The sequence below is a fragment of the Danio aesculapii genome, chromosome 3, assembly GCF_903798145.1.
Source record: "Danio aesculapii chromosome 3, fDanAes4.1, whole genome shotgun sequence".
Taxonomy (NCBI): domain Eukaryota; kingdom Metazoa; phylum Chordata; class Actinopteri; order Cypriniformes; family Danionidae; genus Danio; species Danio aesculapii.
The window spans coordinates 8,027,473-8,047,438 of record NC_079437.1 but is presented as its reverse complement, the minus strand read 5'-3'; the positions used below and the strand labels follow the sequence as shown (position 1 = coordinate 8,047,438).

The 19,966-nt window shown below is 38.7% G+C and overlaps 1 protein-coding gene across 1 annotated transcript; it reads left to right on the top strand.

Moving 5' to 3' along the window:
* Positions 1-2,289: 2,289 nt before the first annotated feature.
* LOC130220827 (GTPase IMAP family member 8-like) lies at positions 2,290-14,321 on the top strand. Its single transcript, XM_056453065.1, has 3 exons — positions 2,290-2,332; positions 8,966-9,643; positions 11,891-14,321. The coding sequence occupies exons 2-3, from the start codon at positions 8,968-8,970 to the stop codon at positions 12,871-12,873; spliced, it is 1,659 nt and encodes a 552-aa protein (XP_056309040.1). The 5' UTR covers positions 2,290-2,332; positions 8,966-8,967; the 3' UTR covers positions 12,874-14,321.
* Positions 14,322-19,966: the final 5,645 nt, after the last annotated feature.

The window sequence follows — 19,966 nt, the reverse complement described above, 5'->3', positions numbered from 1 at the left end:
TTCCTCATATAGTGCAAGTCAAGCTGTTGATTGTGGCCTGTGGATGTTGATTCGCTCCTCTTTATTGGCAAGTGTTGCTGGATATTGGCTGAAACTGAAACACTCTGATCCAGAATATCCCAAACAGGCTCAGTGGCTGACATGTCCAGTTTTCAGTTCATGTATTCAGCTTCCAGTAATTATGTACAGATCCTCCAGCATGAGGCTGTGCATTATCATGCGGACATGATAACATGAGCTGATGATAGTGGATGAATGGCACAACAATGCGTCTCAGTTTCTCACCGCAGTACCTCTGTGCATTCAAAATGCCATCAGTAAAATGCAGCTGTTCATTGTCCATATGGCTGCCCATACTATAGCCCCACCGCCAGAATGGGCCACTCAATTAACAACTGCTCATCCACAATACATCATACAGACTGCATGCATCTGCCCTGTACAGTGAACACTGGGATTCATCTGTGAAGAGGACACCTCTCCAAAGTGCCAGATGACATCAAATGTGAGCATTTGCCCACTCAATACGATTACAATGATGAACTGCAGTCAGGTGGAGACCCCCATGAGGACTCAAATCCAGATGTGGATCCCGGAGAGTCTTTCTGACAGTTTGGGCAGGAATGATTTTGTTCTGTAAACCGACTGTTGGGTGGCTGATCTCAGATGAAGATGCCTGATGAAGAGAACGCTGGTGTGGGTTCACGTGGTCTGCAGTTGTGATGCTGGTTGGATGTACTTATAATATTCTCTAAAACACTGTTTCACCGAAGATGAGAAAATACAACTACTACATATACTACTACTACTACTACTACTATTTAATTCAATTCAATTCCCCTTTATTTGTATAGCGCTTATACAATGTAGATTGTGTCAAAGCAGCTTCACATAAAAGGTCACAGTAAATAGGAACAGTGTAGTTCAGTTTATAGTGTTTAAGTTCAGTTCAGTTGAGCTCAGTTCAGTGTGGTTTAATAATCACTACTGAGAGTCCAAATATTGAAGAGCAAATCCATCGATGCGCAGCTCTACAGATCCTGAACCATGCAAGCCAGTGGCGACAGCGGAGAGGGAAAAAAAACTTCACTAATGGTGGAAGTGAAGAAAAAAAACCTTGAGAGAAACCAGGCTCAGTTGGGCACGACCATTTTAATTTCTCCGCTGGCCAAACGTCTTGTGCAGAGCTGCAGTCTCAGTGGCGGAGGCTGGAAGCTGGCCTCAGCGAAGACTCGTCTGTCTCTGGAGTGTCACAGGAATCAGTCTCATGTTCTCCACTCCTCCATGACCATCACAGTAGCTGCTCAGGATACGGCCTGGTCCAGGATATGGAAACCTTGGGATCATCTCGTCTTGGTCTGGTCTTGGATCGAATCAGTGACTCTGCATAGTCTGAGGGCCTCGGGAAGAGTATCCCCAGGTGGAAATGGAGAATAAAGAAAATAATTAGCGTAGCTGCTGTTCATAGTGTATATAAACAAGATGCATAACCTGTGTGGAAGCCCCCTAGGTGGTGCACTAAGTGTATGCTTTACTGAACAGATAGGTCTTTAATCTAGTTTTGAATTGGGAGAGTGTGTCTGAGCCTCGGACGTTATCAGGAAGGCTATTCCAGAGTTTAGGAGCTATAAATGAGAAGGCTCGACCTCCTTTACTCGACTTTGCTATTCTAGGTACTACCAGAAGCCCTGAGTTTTGAGATCTTAAAGAGCGAGTTGGATTGTAGCGAGACAGAAGATTGGTTAGATAAGCAGGAGCTAGATTATTTAAAGCTTTATATGTAAGAAGCAATATTTTAAATTCAATACGAAACTTAACAGGCAGCCAGTGTAAGGAGGATAAAATTGGGGTGATGTGATCAAATTTTCTAGACCTGGTAAGAACTCTGGCAGCTGCATTTTGTACTAGCTGAAGTTTGTTAATGGAGGATGCTGGGCAGCCAGCAAACAGTGCATTACAGTACTACTACTACTAATAATAATAATATTAATTGAATATTAAAAAAGAAAGAATAATATAGTACTGATAACAGTAAACGGCGACTAAATATGCAAACAAACACAATAAACAAACATATAAAGTTACACAAACAATAAGAATGCATGTTTTACCTTTTTCACAGGGACAAAAATGACTAAAAAGTTATTATAAATAATTTGCATTCGAGACTTGTCAAGGCTTTTAATTCTAATAAAATAATTGACTCGACTGTATTTCATAATGTCTGTCAGTGAGTGAGAACACACATGCAGTCGCTGCAGCAGGAGGAGGGTTTACATGACGTGAAAACGAAAGTGAAAGTGCAGAGGTGTGTTCAGCAGCTCGACTAAAGGTGAGCCTATATTTTCTGCAACAATGCTTTATGCTTTTATTGTAGATGGTATAAATGTACTGAAGTCATTTAGCTGTATGTATTTGAATCCGAAGCTTGTTGTTTACAGTCTGAACTCTTCCGACTGGTTGAATGGGCCACCAAACAAACACTTCCTGATATCGATCATCTGTTTACAGCGTTCAAGGCAACATTAGTTAAAGTATAAAGCGCGAATCTGGCCTGTGATGAAGTTTTAGATGTTCATCGTGACTCTTTCTTCTTAACTTTTAATCATTCAGCAGATGCTTTAATTCAGTGACTTACAGTACAAGTGAGGATTAATGGACAAACTTTAAGCTCTGTCTAAAGTAGATTACAGTTCATAAACACACACAGGTGATCCTGCAGGAATATTTAATAATATAAATCTGATATTAAAATAAAGTGTAATGACTCTAACTGCTAAATTAACTCTTTGCTTAATTAACCCTGCCAGCGTTTTTAAAATAAAGTTTACAGCCACTGCCAGCGTTTTGGATGGTTTTTACCTAAATTTGACACCCCTCAGTATATTATTTTGCAGGAATTTATGAGCATATTATACATCAAAATGAAGAACCAAGCCTTTATTCTCAACTCTACAACTTTAATCTGCCTTCATGCGTGATTTATTAGCACTTGAATGCAGACTGAATGCAAAAACTGGACAAATGTACTCCTACATCAGGTCAGGGAGTGTGCTTATTATTATTATTATTATTATTATTATTATTATTTTGTGCGTTTCACTAACTAATGGCAATACGTTGTACTGCCTGAAGTAAACACACACACTGACTGACTTGGCGTGGGAGAGAAGCTATAGGCAAACAAAGTCAGTGTTGAGTTTAGTATAATCAGAGCTGAAAACTCAAGACACACACAGAGCGTTTTGAGGATGTCTTTGCTCTTTGAGCGTCTTGGGACCCTCGATGCCTATAGGTGGTGAGGATCTCTCGCATTTCAGCTAAAATATCTTCAGTTGTGTCTGAAGATGAACAAAGCTTGACTAATATTTGCATTACAAATAGATGAAGCTATGGATATCAGTAGACACACAACTTATGACAAATGTGTTATATGCAATATTCTTAAATGTACTTATCTGCATAGTATGTGCAGTGCTCAGCATATACAAGTACACTCCTGACTAATCGCTCTTTCAAATTTATATGTTTAATAGGAGCTCTACAATATTATATGTGTGCATATACATTAGATTAGTCAGTACTGAAGCCAAATCTGGAGCTAATCTAACAAAATAACTTACGATAACACTCCAAACACTAGTACAGCCACATTTATATATTAGAGAAAAATATTAAACACTAATTTAAAGGGAGGAAAAATCAAGAGAAGCAAAAAAAATTGAAAAATGTAGTTGAAATTTTGTAGGTCGTCGTATTTTTGGCAATATTGAGTTTGAATTTAATTGTATAATCCAGGGATCACCAAACTTGTTCCTGGAGGGCCGGTGTCCTGCAGATTTTGGCTCCAACCCTAAACACACCTGAACAAGCTAATGAAGGTCTTCCTAGGTATACTAGAAACATCCAGGCAGGTGTGTTGAGGCAAGTTGGAGCTAAATCCTGCAGGGACACCGGCCTTCCAGGACTGAGATTGGTGACCCCTGGTATAATCTTTCAATTTCTAAATATGTTTCGTGACTAAAATATTATTTTAATAAATATCTGTTTAATAAATCTGTGTTGTTTAAATGCACTAAAATACACAGCCTATATTCACGGAGTTAAATATATTCATTTTCATAATAGGCTGTAATTATGCTGAGCACTGTATATAACTGTATGCAAAAATGCTTCGCAGATTGACACTGAAAACTTGTGGTTTTGCAAGGAAATGCCAGACAGAACATCAGCTGAGGACATTGAGTAGTGTCAGAGTACCCGGAGGTGGATTTTCCCCATGTTTTTAGCCCAAATCTATGATCTGCAGGTGGAACTTAAAGTGTTTTCCACATATGAGAAGTTGAAAATGCTAATGCTGAAATGAGAATGAGATGCTATGATTTTTCCAAGTCATGAGGGGTGTGCTAGACTGGCAAATGCGATATTTCAACATGTGAATGATTTGAGAACACAGATGCTAGGCTGAAATGAAAACCTGCTCACAAGCGCAGATAAAGATAAAGGGATTTTATTTAAAGGCGCAGCTCTGGAAACAACATGTGCCAGCCGTAACATGTCTACACACGGCCAGAAATGCAGAGTCCACAGTGCTGCCTTGAGCAGAAGTTGTCATGTTATATCTGTATTATAACAATATCTCGGTGTAAAACAGAGCTCTGCTGATCTGCATATGGACAGGGTTTGTCTGACGGCTGCACAGGAGTTCCCCACTCTGGTCAACAGAGATATTTCAGTTCTGCTCTCGTTCTCCATAACCTATCTATCCATGTGAGGTGGCCTTTAAGCATGACTGCTATAAAGATGATAAATAAGATGCAGAGGTGTTGAGGAAGATCGTTGTGTGTCACTCTTTAATTCCTGCAAAGAATATCAGCTTTGCGTTCAACTAAACAGGCTCAGATTTCACACAGAGTATGTAAACAGAGACGAGATTTTCATTAGAGTTTGAGAATATACGTTGAGACGTTTTTGTTTGGTGGTAAAATACATGTGCTGCGATTCTGAAAGGTTAGAAACACGGAATTGATCTTATAATCTCGGGCAGTGTGGTCTAATGGTTGGAGAGTTCTAACCCAAAGGTTGCAGGTTTGAGTCTCGGCACTGGCAGAGACTGTAGGTGGAGGAGTGAATAACCAGCACTCTCAACACTACTGCTGAAATCCTCTGTATACTCACACGAAATCAAAGAACGAACACCTCCTCAGTAGGGCTGCACGAGATCATGATTATTTTTTGTTGCTTAAAATCAAGATCACTATTTTCACACGATTCTGTAGCTGTAAAATAAAGGTTAATATGATTAAGCTATTATTATTATTATAGTTTCTCAAACATATGGTAAAACAATAATAATATTAGGCCTGTGTGTAGCTCTACTGCTGGTTAAAATGCTAAGTTTTATATAGACTTGGAATGGTGGATTGAACAGACTTTAAGTTTGTCCTGTTTGTTAATTCACAGTCAGAATACAGCCATTCATAATTCTGAAGTTGAATTATTATAGTCGAGACATGTGCTTGTTATTGACATTATTATTAGACCATTTTTTTTACTGGTAAAATGAAACATTTATAATTATCTGATTCCCTCTTGCATTATATTCAACATTATATAGGCTAGAGTTGTTATACTGACACTGTTAAACATTTATTCTCATGCACAACACTTTACTTTGAAAGAAAACAACATGTCAAATGCTTGTCGTAATCATAACTCTAAAATGCGCACTCATGTCATGGCTGCCGACACTTTACACTTATTTATATACACTTTATTTTAGCGGTCTGTTTGTTGAATTTAAGTCACATTGCATCTACATGCCAACTAACTCTCATTAGACTATCAGTAGACTGTTAAGGGTTAGGGTTAGTGTAAGTTTACATGTACTTGCAATGTTTCTTATGGTCAGTTAAATGTCTGTTTATCAGCAAATATTAAGCAGACAGACTACTAATACTCAAATGGACCATCAAAATAAAGTATTACACAACATGCATGCAAAGCGGCTCCCAAATGATCTCTGTGTGCAACAAACCGCAGGTTATTTACAACGTTATTACCTGTTATTCACAGCCTATGCAGGTTCTGTTTAGTAAAGTAGACCTCATTGGCGTACACGCACGCTTCCTCAGTAAACAAACCATCATGTGTGATTTCATGGCCACGAATACATTACATTAAGACAGAAATGACATTTTGGGGTGAATTACACTTTATAAAACAGTATGCGTCACTTAACACCATTTGGAGGGGTCCATGTTGCTGAGCCACGCATGTAAAACAATGTGAAGACTTGTGCGACCGCCTTTGTGCTTCTCTCCTGCTTGAAAATATAATTGGCTGAATCATAGAAAAGCTGAATTTAGATCATGTGTAGGGTCGAATCAAGATTACAATCTTATTTTATTAATCGTGCAGCCCTAATCCTCAAATAGGAGAACAACACTAGAGATGCACTGGAGAGTGGAGTAACAGAACCGTACAGACGTATCCGCACCTGTACCATCACTCGACAGGAGATTTTAAAAACTCCGAGGGGTCAGACACCCACGTCGTCGCTCCATGTCTTTTCCATGAGTTCGTAAATGCAATTTGATGTCTGTCGGCGATAAATAGAAAACAATGTGACGCACTGCTGATGTTTGTCAGAAACTGTTCTTCTCTCTCAGCAGCCATTGATGGGTTTATTTTTACATGAGCAGTGACACATTTACAACCCTGACCACTGCAGCGCAGGTTTGTTGGAGTGTTCAATCAGTTTACCAGCACTCATCTTTTCTAACGTCTTTTTGCCCTCAAACGAAGAATGAAATCTGAAGTATATTTGAAGTATACGGGGCCTTTAGGTAAGTTCCTTGAGCAAAGCACCAAATCCCTGACTGCTCCCTGGCAGCCTAATAATACAGTGTTGTTTGCTTTCATGGATGTGAGTTACTTTGTGTAAGAGCATTTTCTAGGGCTGTGCCATTAACTGAAATTAAATTTAGGCCTGTAGTGATTCTAAAAATTCCAGACTATAAAATATATGGATGTAGTATCCGTGACGTCACCCATAGGTTTCTGAAGAGCACAAATGAAGCTACAAGTTGGCGCGGCCAACCGTCGCCATTTTGTTTTGGGAGTTACCAAATAAAGGCAAAGAGGCAGTGTTTGAGCAGAGCTACAGACGCCTGCTAGCATTATGCTTAGACGGGCTTTTCTTTAGGAGGAACGCCTAATACTTCATTACCTGCAGCGGCTCGTTTGTGTTCTGACCACATGTGCTTGGTTGTGTACTATACCAATAAAGTGGTCTTGTTTTTTTTAAAAACACTTCTGTAACACATTGAGCCACTAAACATTGTTCTTATGACGTTTTTCTACAGGAAGAAAATGCTAAATACGTCCAAATACTTCAGATATAGTGTGTGTTAGTAAATGCAAGACTATTGATGAACTCCAGCATAACACTGTATGATAACGCTTCAGATGACTGTTCTAGAGCTTACAGCTAATCAAATCTGTCACATTCTGGAGTGCTTTATGGGTCTAAAGAAAAATATTAATGATAAATGATCTTAAATAAAACAAACACATTTATAGAGATGGTATATAAGTATATAATTGGACTCACCTGGAAAATGGAGGCCACGTGAATGGTTTGTGAGCACAATTAAGTGCACACAGCATCCCATATCATCTGATAATTGTAGGAAATAATCCCAAAAGGCAACTGACTGTGTAAAGAAACATTAACCAACACAAAAATGCGATGTATATGCAGAGTTCAGCAGCTAATCAGCCGGAATCAGCTGAGGTGAGGTGACGGCGACAAGCGGGACATAGCCATCACTCAAGTGGCCACGCCCTTGATTATGCAGACTTAATCAAACTTAATAAAAACTAAATGGATGAGTTATAAAAAAATAAATAAAATAAAAATCACCCCCTCACAGTGGTTATGAAGAGTAATATTAGCCATATGAACAAAAATCGTTCTTTGTACCAGGCTGTGAACATGTCTTTATCAGCTGTAAAGTCGGCCATTTTAACGTTGGGCTCAATAGAAATCTGCTCTATTATGGAGTCAGAAGTAGCTAAATTTCCATGAATGGCAGTTTCAGTTACTTCCATATTGGCTTCCTGAGGGAGATCGGGATGTTGTTGCTTGGAAATTACATTAACCTCTTAAGGCCCAAGGTGTTTTTTACAGGCATTTTTTATTTCTCTTTGCTATTTTGGGATTATTGGAACCTAATCAGAATAAAAATCTAAGTATCATCTTTTGATATGGTGTACTTTTAGAGAAAAATTATGTCCATATATGTTTACTCGTGGTCCCTATTTACATAACACTTTTTCTCGACTGTTTTGTGATGCATATTTAACATAGAATATTTTTTTTGAACAGGTTTTGACTATCAGAGAGTAAAAACAACATTTTTTCCCATTTCGAACAGTTAAAAATAGTGTTTGGGCCATTTCATATGCTGAAAACAGTTGCAGGATGACCCTGTATGTCTGTGACAAAATATAAAACACTCAAAGTATTTAAACAGCCACTTAAGAGCTAAAATCTGCTGTCTACGCATGTAAACACTCAAGCCCTAAGAGGTTAACTCGAAGATAAATCGATTATTGCATCATATCCTGCCCCTCTTTGAGCACTCTGCATTCAATCCTTCACAAATCTCAGTTGAAAATCTCAAGTCAGTAAAATCATGTAACGTGACATTCATGGGACACGCTGGATACAAGTGCATTTGATTCATTTATCTTTTTAAGAGTGTGTGTTGTTGTGTGCTCAGAGATGAGCAGAACACAGTCATGTCTTTTAGCACTCATTAATGGTCAAATGCATGCACAACGCTTAGCGATTACTCACATAAACCCTCATTTGTTTTGTAATGAACCAAAATAGAGACTGAAAAGTGAACATGTGAATAAGAAAAATGTCTTACTCTGTATTGTCTGTCTGTTTCAGAGATGTCTTCGAGCAGCTCTAATCCGGATGATCCAATGATGCGGATCCTCCTGCTGGGCAGGAAGGGTTCTGGGAGAAGCTCATCTGGGAACACCATACTGGGGCAAAAGAGATTTAAAGTTCACGTACAACAGAAAAAGTATGAAGCTGAAGCAGAGTTTGGGGAGGTTTGTCATGCTGTAACGCAGATCGGACAGAAGCAGATTGATGTGCTGGACTGCCCAGATCTGCTGGATCCAGATGTGGATCAAGAGAAACTGCAGAAACTGGAGGAGCAGCTGCTGTCTGCATGTTCAGCCGGTCTCAGTTCAGTTCTGCTGGTCGTGCCTTTAGTCAAGAAGGTGGAGAATGAAGAGGAGATCCTGGAGTATGTTAAACATCTGTTTGGTCCTGGAGTTCAGAAGTACATCATGATCCTGTTCACACGTGAAGATGAGCTGGAGGATCTGGATGAACCACAGACCGTCGAGGAACATCTAGAAGATGAGGATCACGCAGATCTCCAGCGGCTGGTGACTGAATGTGGAGGAAGATTTCACTGTTTCAACAACAAGAGTAAATCAGGAGATCAGGTGAAAGATCTGCTGCAGAAGATTGAGGGAATGGTGGAGGAGAACGGAGGGAAGTTTATGATGGAGCACATGAGAAGAAGCGACAGCAAGGAGGCTTTCGTCAATTGTAAGTTCTTTTTAGAGCATACTTTTATTACAGCGATCAAATAAGAACAACGAAATCTCCTGTAATGTATGAGTTAAGATGAGTGTGATGGATAATGAAGTACTTAATGCATAAAGCTAACTCTAAACCACCCAGTTATTATTAGTACTATAGGTTATATTTGATACTATAACAACATTATTAGATTTTCAGTAAAATATTTAGCGCATGTAGTTAATTTATATAGTTTGTAATGCACACAATATTCTGAAGTAGTATGTTAACGATTCATTGTTTTCTGATATCTACACAGTAGGCATAGGATGTTTTATCTGATCATTTATAAGCCCAGAATTCAACTCTACAATAAAAAGCTATGTTTTGACCATTTTTGTAATGGTCATGAATATCAATGAGCTCTATCTCTATGCCTCCAGGGTACCTATTTTGCTCCAGCGTTGAGTTGTGGATGAAATATAAGCTACATTATAATTACTGTATACTCAACATAAGGGACAGAGACGTGTGTAGTAGGGTTGTGACAATACTAGAATTTGCAGATGTCCATTTCCTGTAAACATTTAAGGGCTGTTGAGCACGTTCCTAAACAGAAATGACTGTGATTGGCTGTGAAGGTCATCAGTTCACCAAACTCACCGCTGTTTACTGAGTGTAATCACAGATACAGAGACACTGGAGTGTTTTAAAGTGCCATCGATCAGCTGGCTTGTCTATAAGCTGACATACGAGTGATCCGCTGATGATTCACAGCTTTAAAACACTTCAGTGTCCCTGTATCTGTGGTTACACCAACACAATCTCACGGCAATTCGTAACTTTTTGATTTAGTGGCTAATTCGTACGATCTAATTCGTACAATTTAGTACGATTTGCTCATCCGCCAATGATGGTTGGGTTTAGGGGTGGGGTTAGGTGCCACGCCTCTTTTTTAAAAATCGTACAATTTCGTACGACTGAACTCGTACGAATTAGCCACTAAACTGTCAAAACGTAAAATACTTACGTTTTCTCGTGAGATCAGGCTGGGTACACTCAGTAAACAGTGGCGATTTCGGTGAACCGATGACCTTCACAGCCAATCACAGTCATTTCTGTTGAGCATGTGAACACAATGGCAAATCAGCGGTGTTTAAGAATGCACTCAACAGCGTTCAAATGTTCGCGGGAAATGGACACTTTTAAAATTTCAGTACCGATTGATATCGGATTCCAGTATTGTGACAACCCCAATATATAAAGTTATATTTTGAAGCTCTAACGTATATGAAAACACAGACAGGGATTAATATTAACATTGGCATAAACAGATGACGTTTAATAGTTTAAAACTCTATTACTGTTCTTTGGAGTGCTCTCACTCGAAAGAAAAATGACAGTATAGGCTAATTAATATGATGCAACAATGCATGCAGCTTGCATTAAACACTTATGCTCAACAGTCTACATGTGTTTAGTGCCTCATTACAAATATATGCATTAAATGTCATAATATACATGTTAAACTAACATAAGATACAGTTAAACAGATCGTATGCCTCCTGGGGGTGGCGCCGAATACATTTTAATCCGTATATCCTGCATTTTGTGTTCTGACACTCTGAACACTCCATAGTCATGTATAGCTAGCTGTTTTACAGAATGCCGGTTTATTTTATCTGCCATTCCCATTTCAAAATAAGAGTCTCACATACACAATAATATCACAAGGAAACTTTGTGTGCAAACAAACACAGTACGGGGCTTGCATATTACCGATCTGGTCAGTGTTTTGACCTGATTTTTAATGGGATTGTAAAATGATGCATTTAGATGCAATGGTGTTTAAAGCTCACAGTATGGCACATATCACAGTGTTTTAAATTCAATTACGCACGTTGTGTCAATCAAGCCGGATTTGCCTGCCTCTATTGTTTTCAAAATAAAAGTCCCACATACATAGTAAGTTAATTACAAAGCTTAGATTTACTTAAAAACAAGGGAAAAATAATCATTATTGTAATATCCCAAGGAAAACTTGTGGCCACTTAAACACGATCCCTTATGGATTGTCAGAATTGGTATTTTATTATAATTTTTTCATGGGATTTGCATGAGAACAATGAAACAATGAAGTTTGAGGGTGACAGTATAACATTTCCATGTACTGAACTCTTAACATTCAGCCATGCCTAGATATATAATCAGATTTACCTTTAGGACAGACTGCACAGAATCAATGCTGTTAGTGATTTGATGTTTCTGATGTAGTTTCAGAAGACTGCTCAACAGAGGATTCACATCCTCACAATCCTGAAGGGAAAGAGCAGATCAGACTGGTTCTGGTGGGGAAAACTGGAGTGGGGAAAAGTGCCAGTGGAAACACGATTATCGGCAGAAACCGCTTCAAATCCTTCTCTAGCTCAAGCTCTCAGACTAAAGAGTGCCAGTCAGAAACTATGGTGAGAATCAATAGAGAGATTGCCGTCATCGACACTCCTGGACTCTACGACACTAATCTCAGCGAAGACGAGATTAAAAGCGAAATACTGAAATGCTTCACGTACGCCTCTCCTGGTCCACACGCGTTTCTCGTAGTGATTAAAGTGGACAGATTCACAGAGGAGAATAAAAAAACTGTGGAGCAGCTCAAAGAAGTGTTTGGAGACCAGATGGAGAAATACACCATGATCCTGTTCACGTATAAAGATCAGTTAGAGAAGGAGAATAAAACCGTCGAGCAGTTCCTACAGGACAGCGATCCAGATCTTAAAGAGCTGGTGGAGAGTTGTGGAAAACGGTTCATCTGTCTGGACAACAACTCAGCCAGTTTCCCCCAGTTTAAAGATCTGATCAGTAAAGTAGAGGAGATGGTGGAGGAAAACGAAGGAGCGCACTTCACTAATGACATGTTTAACGAAACCGAGAAACACATTCAGGAGATTCAGAAGCAGAAACTGCAGGAGAAAGTCAAGCAGTTCAAGCAGAAGCGCAAGAAGGTCACTCAGACGGAATGGCAGAAAATCTACTGGCGTCTGGTGGAGGATTCTCGGCATGAGGCGGAGCGCTCGTTCTCGGACGTGTGTATCGCAGCTATAGCACAGCTCCTGAAGAAGGTGGTGGTGACGGCGGAGGAGAAGGAGAGCGCGCTGAAGGAGGCCGAAAGCAAAGGAATCAGTCGCACAGAGGCCGTTCAGCTGGCTATCAGAGCCACGCAGAAACTAGCAAAACAGAAGATGTGTAAAGTTCAGTGAGAAAACACTTAAAGGTCCTGCGAAGGGCTTTGAAACGTGCGCTATTTATTCAATGTTTGATGCAATCTCAACTGAAACAGAAAGACGGCAGTCGACAGTAGCCCCTCCCCCTTTTTCTAAATCAGCCAATCACCTTTAGTCTACATCACTCAACTATAAAGATGTAGAGAAACAACATCGTCAGGATCTCATTCAGAATGAGCATTTTCCAGCTAATAGATGATAAACACTGACAGATAGTTAGAATCTGCTGAAATATAAAAGGCTTATGACATTGTAATCTACAGATAGTATTAATAAGAGCTCCTCTACTAAGATTAAAGCAAACAATTGGTTATACCATGGTAAAAAATAATATAATTTACATGGAAATTCTGCAAAACAGGCTAACAAATTAAAGTACAAAGATAAAGGTCACTCCGGTATCTGGTGCTAGTTTCAGCATCTTTATTTTTCCTTTATTTTAACAAAAGCAGACCTCAACTGTAACGGTACAGATGTAGAGCAACAATATCATTGGGATCCCATTCAGAACGAGTATATTCCAGCGAATACACTATAAAACACTGACAGCTGGTTAGAAACCATTTAAATATTAAGGAGTCGAGCAATGTTTATCCTAATGAATAAATATCAATGTAGAGCTTCACATGACATTGTGGAGCGGCTCTGCTTGACGCTGAGCCCTGTTTTACAAGATTATTCAAAGAGAACTACTGTCTTTTATAAATTAGCCCATCTCATTTAGTCAACATCACAACACTGCCATTCATAAGCCCATCAGACTCGTCACATAAGAATATTAGTAATAAAACATGTAATTTGGACCTGTAAGGAACTGACAACATGCAGTCTATATCTCAGTGCTTGTGTCTTGTAATGTGTAGTAAATCCACAGTTTGCTGATGAAGTGATAGGAAACACTTGAGGAACCACACTACCGCAGACTGTTATTCACTATTGTTGTGCGTTTGTTTTCAATCTACATCTTCCTTAAACACATGTATGATATCATCGTGTTAAAGCATTTTACTTTAGTTGCCACGATGGCCAAACTTTGAAACTCCATTTCTCAAACTTAAGCATTTCAATCAATCAATCAAAAACAAAAACCTCTGCCATTGTCATGTAAACAAATGGGTAAAACGTATAAGTGTTCAGCTTTAGGCTGATTTCTTCAATGGTGTTTTTTAAGGGGCCGTTTACACAACACACTTCACATTTGTCCAGCATTTCTCTGGCAAGATTTTTGAACTTGTTTTATAGATACGATGTGTGTAATCAGACCAGAAGTGTTCAAATGCAGAAATACTGTATTTTTCTTAATTGTCTTAATATTAGTTTGACACTACGATCAAACACATTTGCTGCATTAAAACGTTGTAAAATACTCTTTATAAAACGATAGTTGTTGTCTAGTATATGCAGGCTGAGTGTTCTGTAGTGTAAATGTCCAAATGTAGATGGTTATGATTAACATTAAATGTTTTCAAATTAAGATGATTTATAAACGTGTGTTCTGATCCTTTTTAAAGCGTAAAAACACACCATATGTAATGATGCACGACTGAAAATAAGCTCGGTGTCGATTACTGAAGCTCAAACTGATCCTGCTCCAGTATCTGACTGAGCTTGTGTCACATTTACACGTTATATCCTGATAAATCTGGACTGTTTCCATAAAATAGACTGCAGGCGGTTGATCATTTTTACATCCAGCATCCAAACCAACACCAATATATTACAGTCATGAACTGAAGCAACAGAACTGACCTGATTGTCCAGTTGAGTTGATCAATAATCCTTCATCAAGACGTCCAGTGAAGAGCCTGAGGAGATTAGTTTACTCAATATTCCCATTCAAATCCATGACAGAATCGTCCATCAATAGAGTCTAAGAGAAAGAGTCAAAGATGTCCAGAAACAGCTCACAAACACAGCTAGTCCTCCAGTCCAAACAGTGTTTCCCTCCAAAATCACACAGGCCTTCCTCTTTATATGGGGCCTACAGGAAGTGTCAAAATAAAAGTCCCTCAAATAGACACAACATAATGATCAGAAAGAGAAACACAAACCACTGAAATTAAACTAAAGACAGATCAACTCTGTAGATTTACTGCTGTGTGTTTAACAGTGAACTTAAATCAGGGTTTAAGACATTATATTATATAGTGAACTTCAGTTATTCACTTGTTCATTTCTCATGATTGCGTGTGATATTGGGTAGCTGTGTCTCAGTATAATATACAGATTTACACCCGATCATAAGAGAAAACTACTCTACTGTTTTCATGGGGCTGTGTGCAGTGATTCTGTCATTGACTGCAGTGAATAATAAACTATTTAAAGCTTTAAAACACACAAAACACAGAGAAAGAAGCTGTTCAGGAGCTAGAAATACACAACAGCTATTAATCAACCTTTAATAATGCAGACTGTAAAATAAGAGGTAACAAAGGAGATATCCTGAACCCATATACGGAGATCTGATCTATGCTAATCTATGCAAATTACATGTATGACAAATTCATTGTTCAAAAATATAAAATGTATATCATATCAAAACATAGGCCATGTTTGAACACGGATATTAAATGCTATCTAATATATTTGAATATATATGTACCTATTTGTAATTCCATTTGTAATTAATTTGGACGAAAATAATATATGTTGACATTAGTTTTTGCAATATTTTGAAATATATTTTGCATAAATCCAACATTTTAAATATGTGAAATTTAAATATGAATGTCATATATATAATTTGCATGTATAGCTGTATGTCAGATTTCTCTGTGGAGAGTTCTCTTTGCAAATATATGTCCACTATATAAAAGTAATATTGGCTTCAAAAACTGTCCTGAACTATTTACTCTTAGCAGAAAAAAATCCTACAACACAACTTTTGTGACTGATTTAGTCTGCCAGTGTAGAATAAATGACTGACTGATTACAGTGTGAACATCTGAATGGTTTCTCCCATGTGTGGATATTATCAGATATCCCTGAATGCACAGAAACGATTGAAAGTGTTATGATAACTTGTTTAAATATCCCCGAGATACAGTTCTGATTAGAATTTATTTATTTATTTATTTATTTATTTATTTATTATTTATCTTCCTATCCATCTGAGCTTCACACTCTTTCCCAGTAGGGGGCGTAAATTGGTTTACCAAACAATATTAAAATAAAAAAGACGACAAATCAAGTCTGCAAATCACACGCGACTCTCACTTTATGAACAGCCTGAGATGCTTTTATTCTTAATCATTAAACAGAGTTGTAAAATATTATTATGTGCATCAAAATGCAGTGTGTTTGCAAAAAAGCATAAGGTTCTTTACACACAGTAGTGAGCAGGTGTGCATTTCACAGCTGCCTTATGGAAAATATGAACATGTCATGAATCCAAAACTTGACATCTGAACAGCTTTACAAATGATTCACAGAAAAATGTGTTTGTTTGCTTGTGTTTCATAAATGAGGCCAAAATTTTACATAAAAAAATATTAAATTGACGGAAACAAGTTAAACAGACACTTTGCACTTGTATCTTGTCATTACACAGCAGTGGTGTCTACACTGGTTGTCTTTCCTTCATGGCTGTCCTTCAGATCAGACAGACAGAAAATGAAAGGTGTGTATTTTAGTATGAAGCAGTAAACACTCATATCAGAGGTTTGGTGTTATGAGAGAAATGGGGATTTATTAAAGCAACAGGAAATACTGAAGATTCAGAATAATGGACAAACTAAAAAATAATTAAGCAAAAGTTAAATGTGATGAAATGAGCTGACATGAATGAATATGAATGAATGACAACATGGGATGATGCCTATTATTCACAAATAACACGGGCCTTGTCTGAGCATGGGATATCATTCCAGTTCTTCAGAGAAGGTATTGGGTTCATTATAACACAGTCCTCATTTCCAGCCTGGTCATTCGGCTCACCTCGCATCCAAAACCTGTAAAACATGCAGGAGGTTTTCTGTTATTCAGAAGCGGTAGGCTTGCATCATCTAGCTGCTGTTTTGTTAACGGTTGTTGCTAGGTGACTGTCACGAAAGCAAAGCGGCAAAATGGAAAGACGCACATCGCAGTCGTTCTGCTTTTACTGAATCGACTCGCGTCTGTCTGCTGCAAAAATATTTTAAACGTTCAGGACATGATCCATTTAGAATGAGAGTTCCCTGTAAAATGTTTTCTCTGTTTAAAAACAATACAGTAGTGAAAGAAGACTTCTCCTACTTCAGATTATAGTCCCACCGAAGCAACAGCCGACAGAGGACTCCGTTTGGTCTTAAAGCCCTTTTCAGTGGATTATTTTTATTATTTATGATGACATAGCTGTCAAAATAGCACAGAGACAAAAATGAGCTCATGTATGGGACAAATTCTGGACCTTTGTCAGTGAGACACAAAAGTGCTAGTGTGTATTAAGCACCTTAATTCTCATTTTTGAAGGTGGTAGTTTACAAAATTCTGCTGTTTTGCAACGTCCAAATCATTCAGACAGTTATTAAGCTGAGGGAATCAGGCTTTACTTTTCTGTTTCATTGATTGTATTTAATAAGCAATAAAGTCATTGTGGGCAGTACTCCACTATTTAGAGCAAGGTAGTGGTCCAAAATTAGGGCGTACTCACACTATGTACAGTTGCCTTAAACCAGACCAAAGCACATTTGTCCCCCCTCCCGTCTCCCCCGTCAGCCTGCACTCACATTATATTTGGGCCTGGGCACGCTTACATCATCGATGATGCTCTGTTCAGTAAGCGCTCTCACTCAGCACAGCGGACATTTCTTTGTGAAGTTTAGTTATAAACAAGTTTCGAGAGGATCACGTGCTTATGATTGCTAGCGGCTGGATCCGCATTATCCAATTCTCAATGCACCAATCAGACGACTCCTAAGCTACTACAAATACCCTGGGTTACGTACCACCGCTATCTTCGTTTTGAAGACAGCTCTGCTCCGAATCAACTGCTACTGCCTACAACAACTACTTCAAAACGACTACATCTCCAACTATACTCCAACAACAACATCAAAACCTTCCACTTCAAGTGCCTCACACAACGCATCCGCTGTGTCTTCAAACCAATTCTCCAGCAAGATCACAGTCAAACTTTATCACCGTCCATGAACTCTGCTCAACTCTCAAGACGCCAGCGATTACGCCATGGCAATAAATAACTCACTGCTCTCCTAGCGGTGCACCTGCAGTAACGTATATCGCATGCTTTAAGGGGAAGCCTCGCAGAAAAATAACTACTTCCCAACAAGACTAAACATCTATAAAGCTTTTGAAAGACAAGACTCGCATGACTAGAGAAATTTCAACCAATAACTCACCTTTCCAGCCTCCTGCCCGTCCACTGATCCATAACATTCCAAGTAATTCGACTGCAAAGATCCAGACAATCTAGTCCCTAAGCTTTGGTCCGCGGCATGTTCGTGCGTAGAGAAACATGACAGAATGCGCTGTCATCATCCAATCTAGTCACGGAGCGCAGCTGCGTCTCCTACACATTAACTCTAGTATTCTGGTCAACAAAATGGCCGCCGATCTTTTGATTGACACCTCATTGAGCCAATAGCTAAAAGAAGACTTGTCACCATCCAATGAGCTCCCAACTCGAGATGGTCCCGCCCTCTCTGACAATTTATGAATGAACTCGGCTACAACACCTTGTGAATTATAGGCTCGAGATTTAATAGCATTGAGATTCTAAACTTAATGTTAATGGATTAAAGTAAAGCCTATAACAACATTCCATTCACAGTTCTTCTAAGTGGTGACTTTATAGTTCAGAGTTTGATGTTGGCAGTTGATTATATTTATATTTATATTTAAAAAAAAAAAAAAAAAAAAAAAAAAAAATTAATTAATAAATAAATTTGTACCCAATCATTTAAATTCAACACATCTAGCACAGAAGTTAAATCGTAATGTGATTCATATGTCCATACCAAGCGGCAACCTCCCGCTCTCCCTCGGGAAGCCAATACGGAAGTAACTAAAACTGCAATTCATCAATTCCGCTAGTCCCGGATCCATAATAGAGCAAATTGCAGTTGAGCCCACTGTTAGAATGGCCAACTTTATTAAAAAAAAAAAAAAAAACAAACATTGTTTACACCCTGGTACAAAGAACGATTTGGCTATTATTACCCTCCATGACAACTGCGAGGGGGGGTGAATCTTTTATAACTCATCCATAACCTTTATATTAAGTTTGCATAATTAAGGGCATGGCCACTTGAGTGACAGCTAGGTCTCGCTGGTCGCTGTCACTTCACCTCAGCTGAATCCGGCAGATTAGCCACTGATCTCGGCATATTCATCGTATTTTTGTTTTGTTTTATGTGGCTTTACACAGTCAGCTGCCTTTTGGACTTATTCTTACAATTATCAGATGATATGGGATGCTGTGTGCACTTAATTGTGCTCACAAACCATTCATGTGGCCTCCGTTTCCCATGTGAGTAAAGTTATATACTTATACACCATCTCTATAAATGTGTGTGTTTTTATTAAGTTCATTCATCATTTATAATGTTCTTTAGAGCTGTAAAGCACTCCAGAATGTGACAGATGGATTAGCTGTAAGCTCTAGATCAGTCATCTGAAGCGTTATCATACAGTGTTATGCTGGAGTTCATCAATAGTCCTGCATTTACTAACACAGACTATATCTGAAGTGTTTGGAAGTAATTCGCGTTTTCCTCCTGTAGAAAACGTCATAAGAACAATGCTTAGTGGCTCAATGTATTACAACAGTGTTTTTAAATGTCTAAACACTTTACTGATATAGTGTACAGCCAAGCACATGTGGTCAGAACACAACAAGTTGCAGGTAATAAAGTATTAAGTGTTTCTCCCAAAGTAAAGTCTGTCTGCCAGGTCTAAGCAAAGTGCCAGCAGGTGTCTGTAGCTCTGCTCACTCTCCGCCTCTTTGCCCTTGTTTGGTATCCCGCCGTGGGTGCGATGACGCACAAACAAATGGCGACGGTTGGCCACACCCACTTGTAGCTTCTTTTGCGCTCTTCAGAAACCTATGGGTGACGTCACGGATGCTACG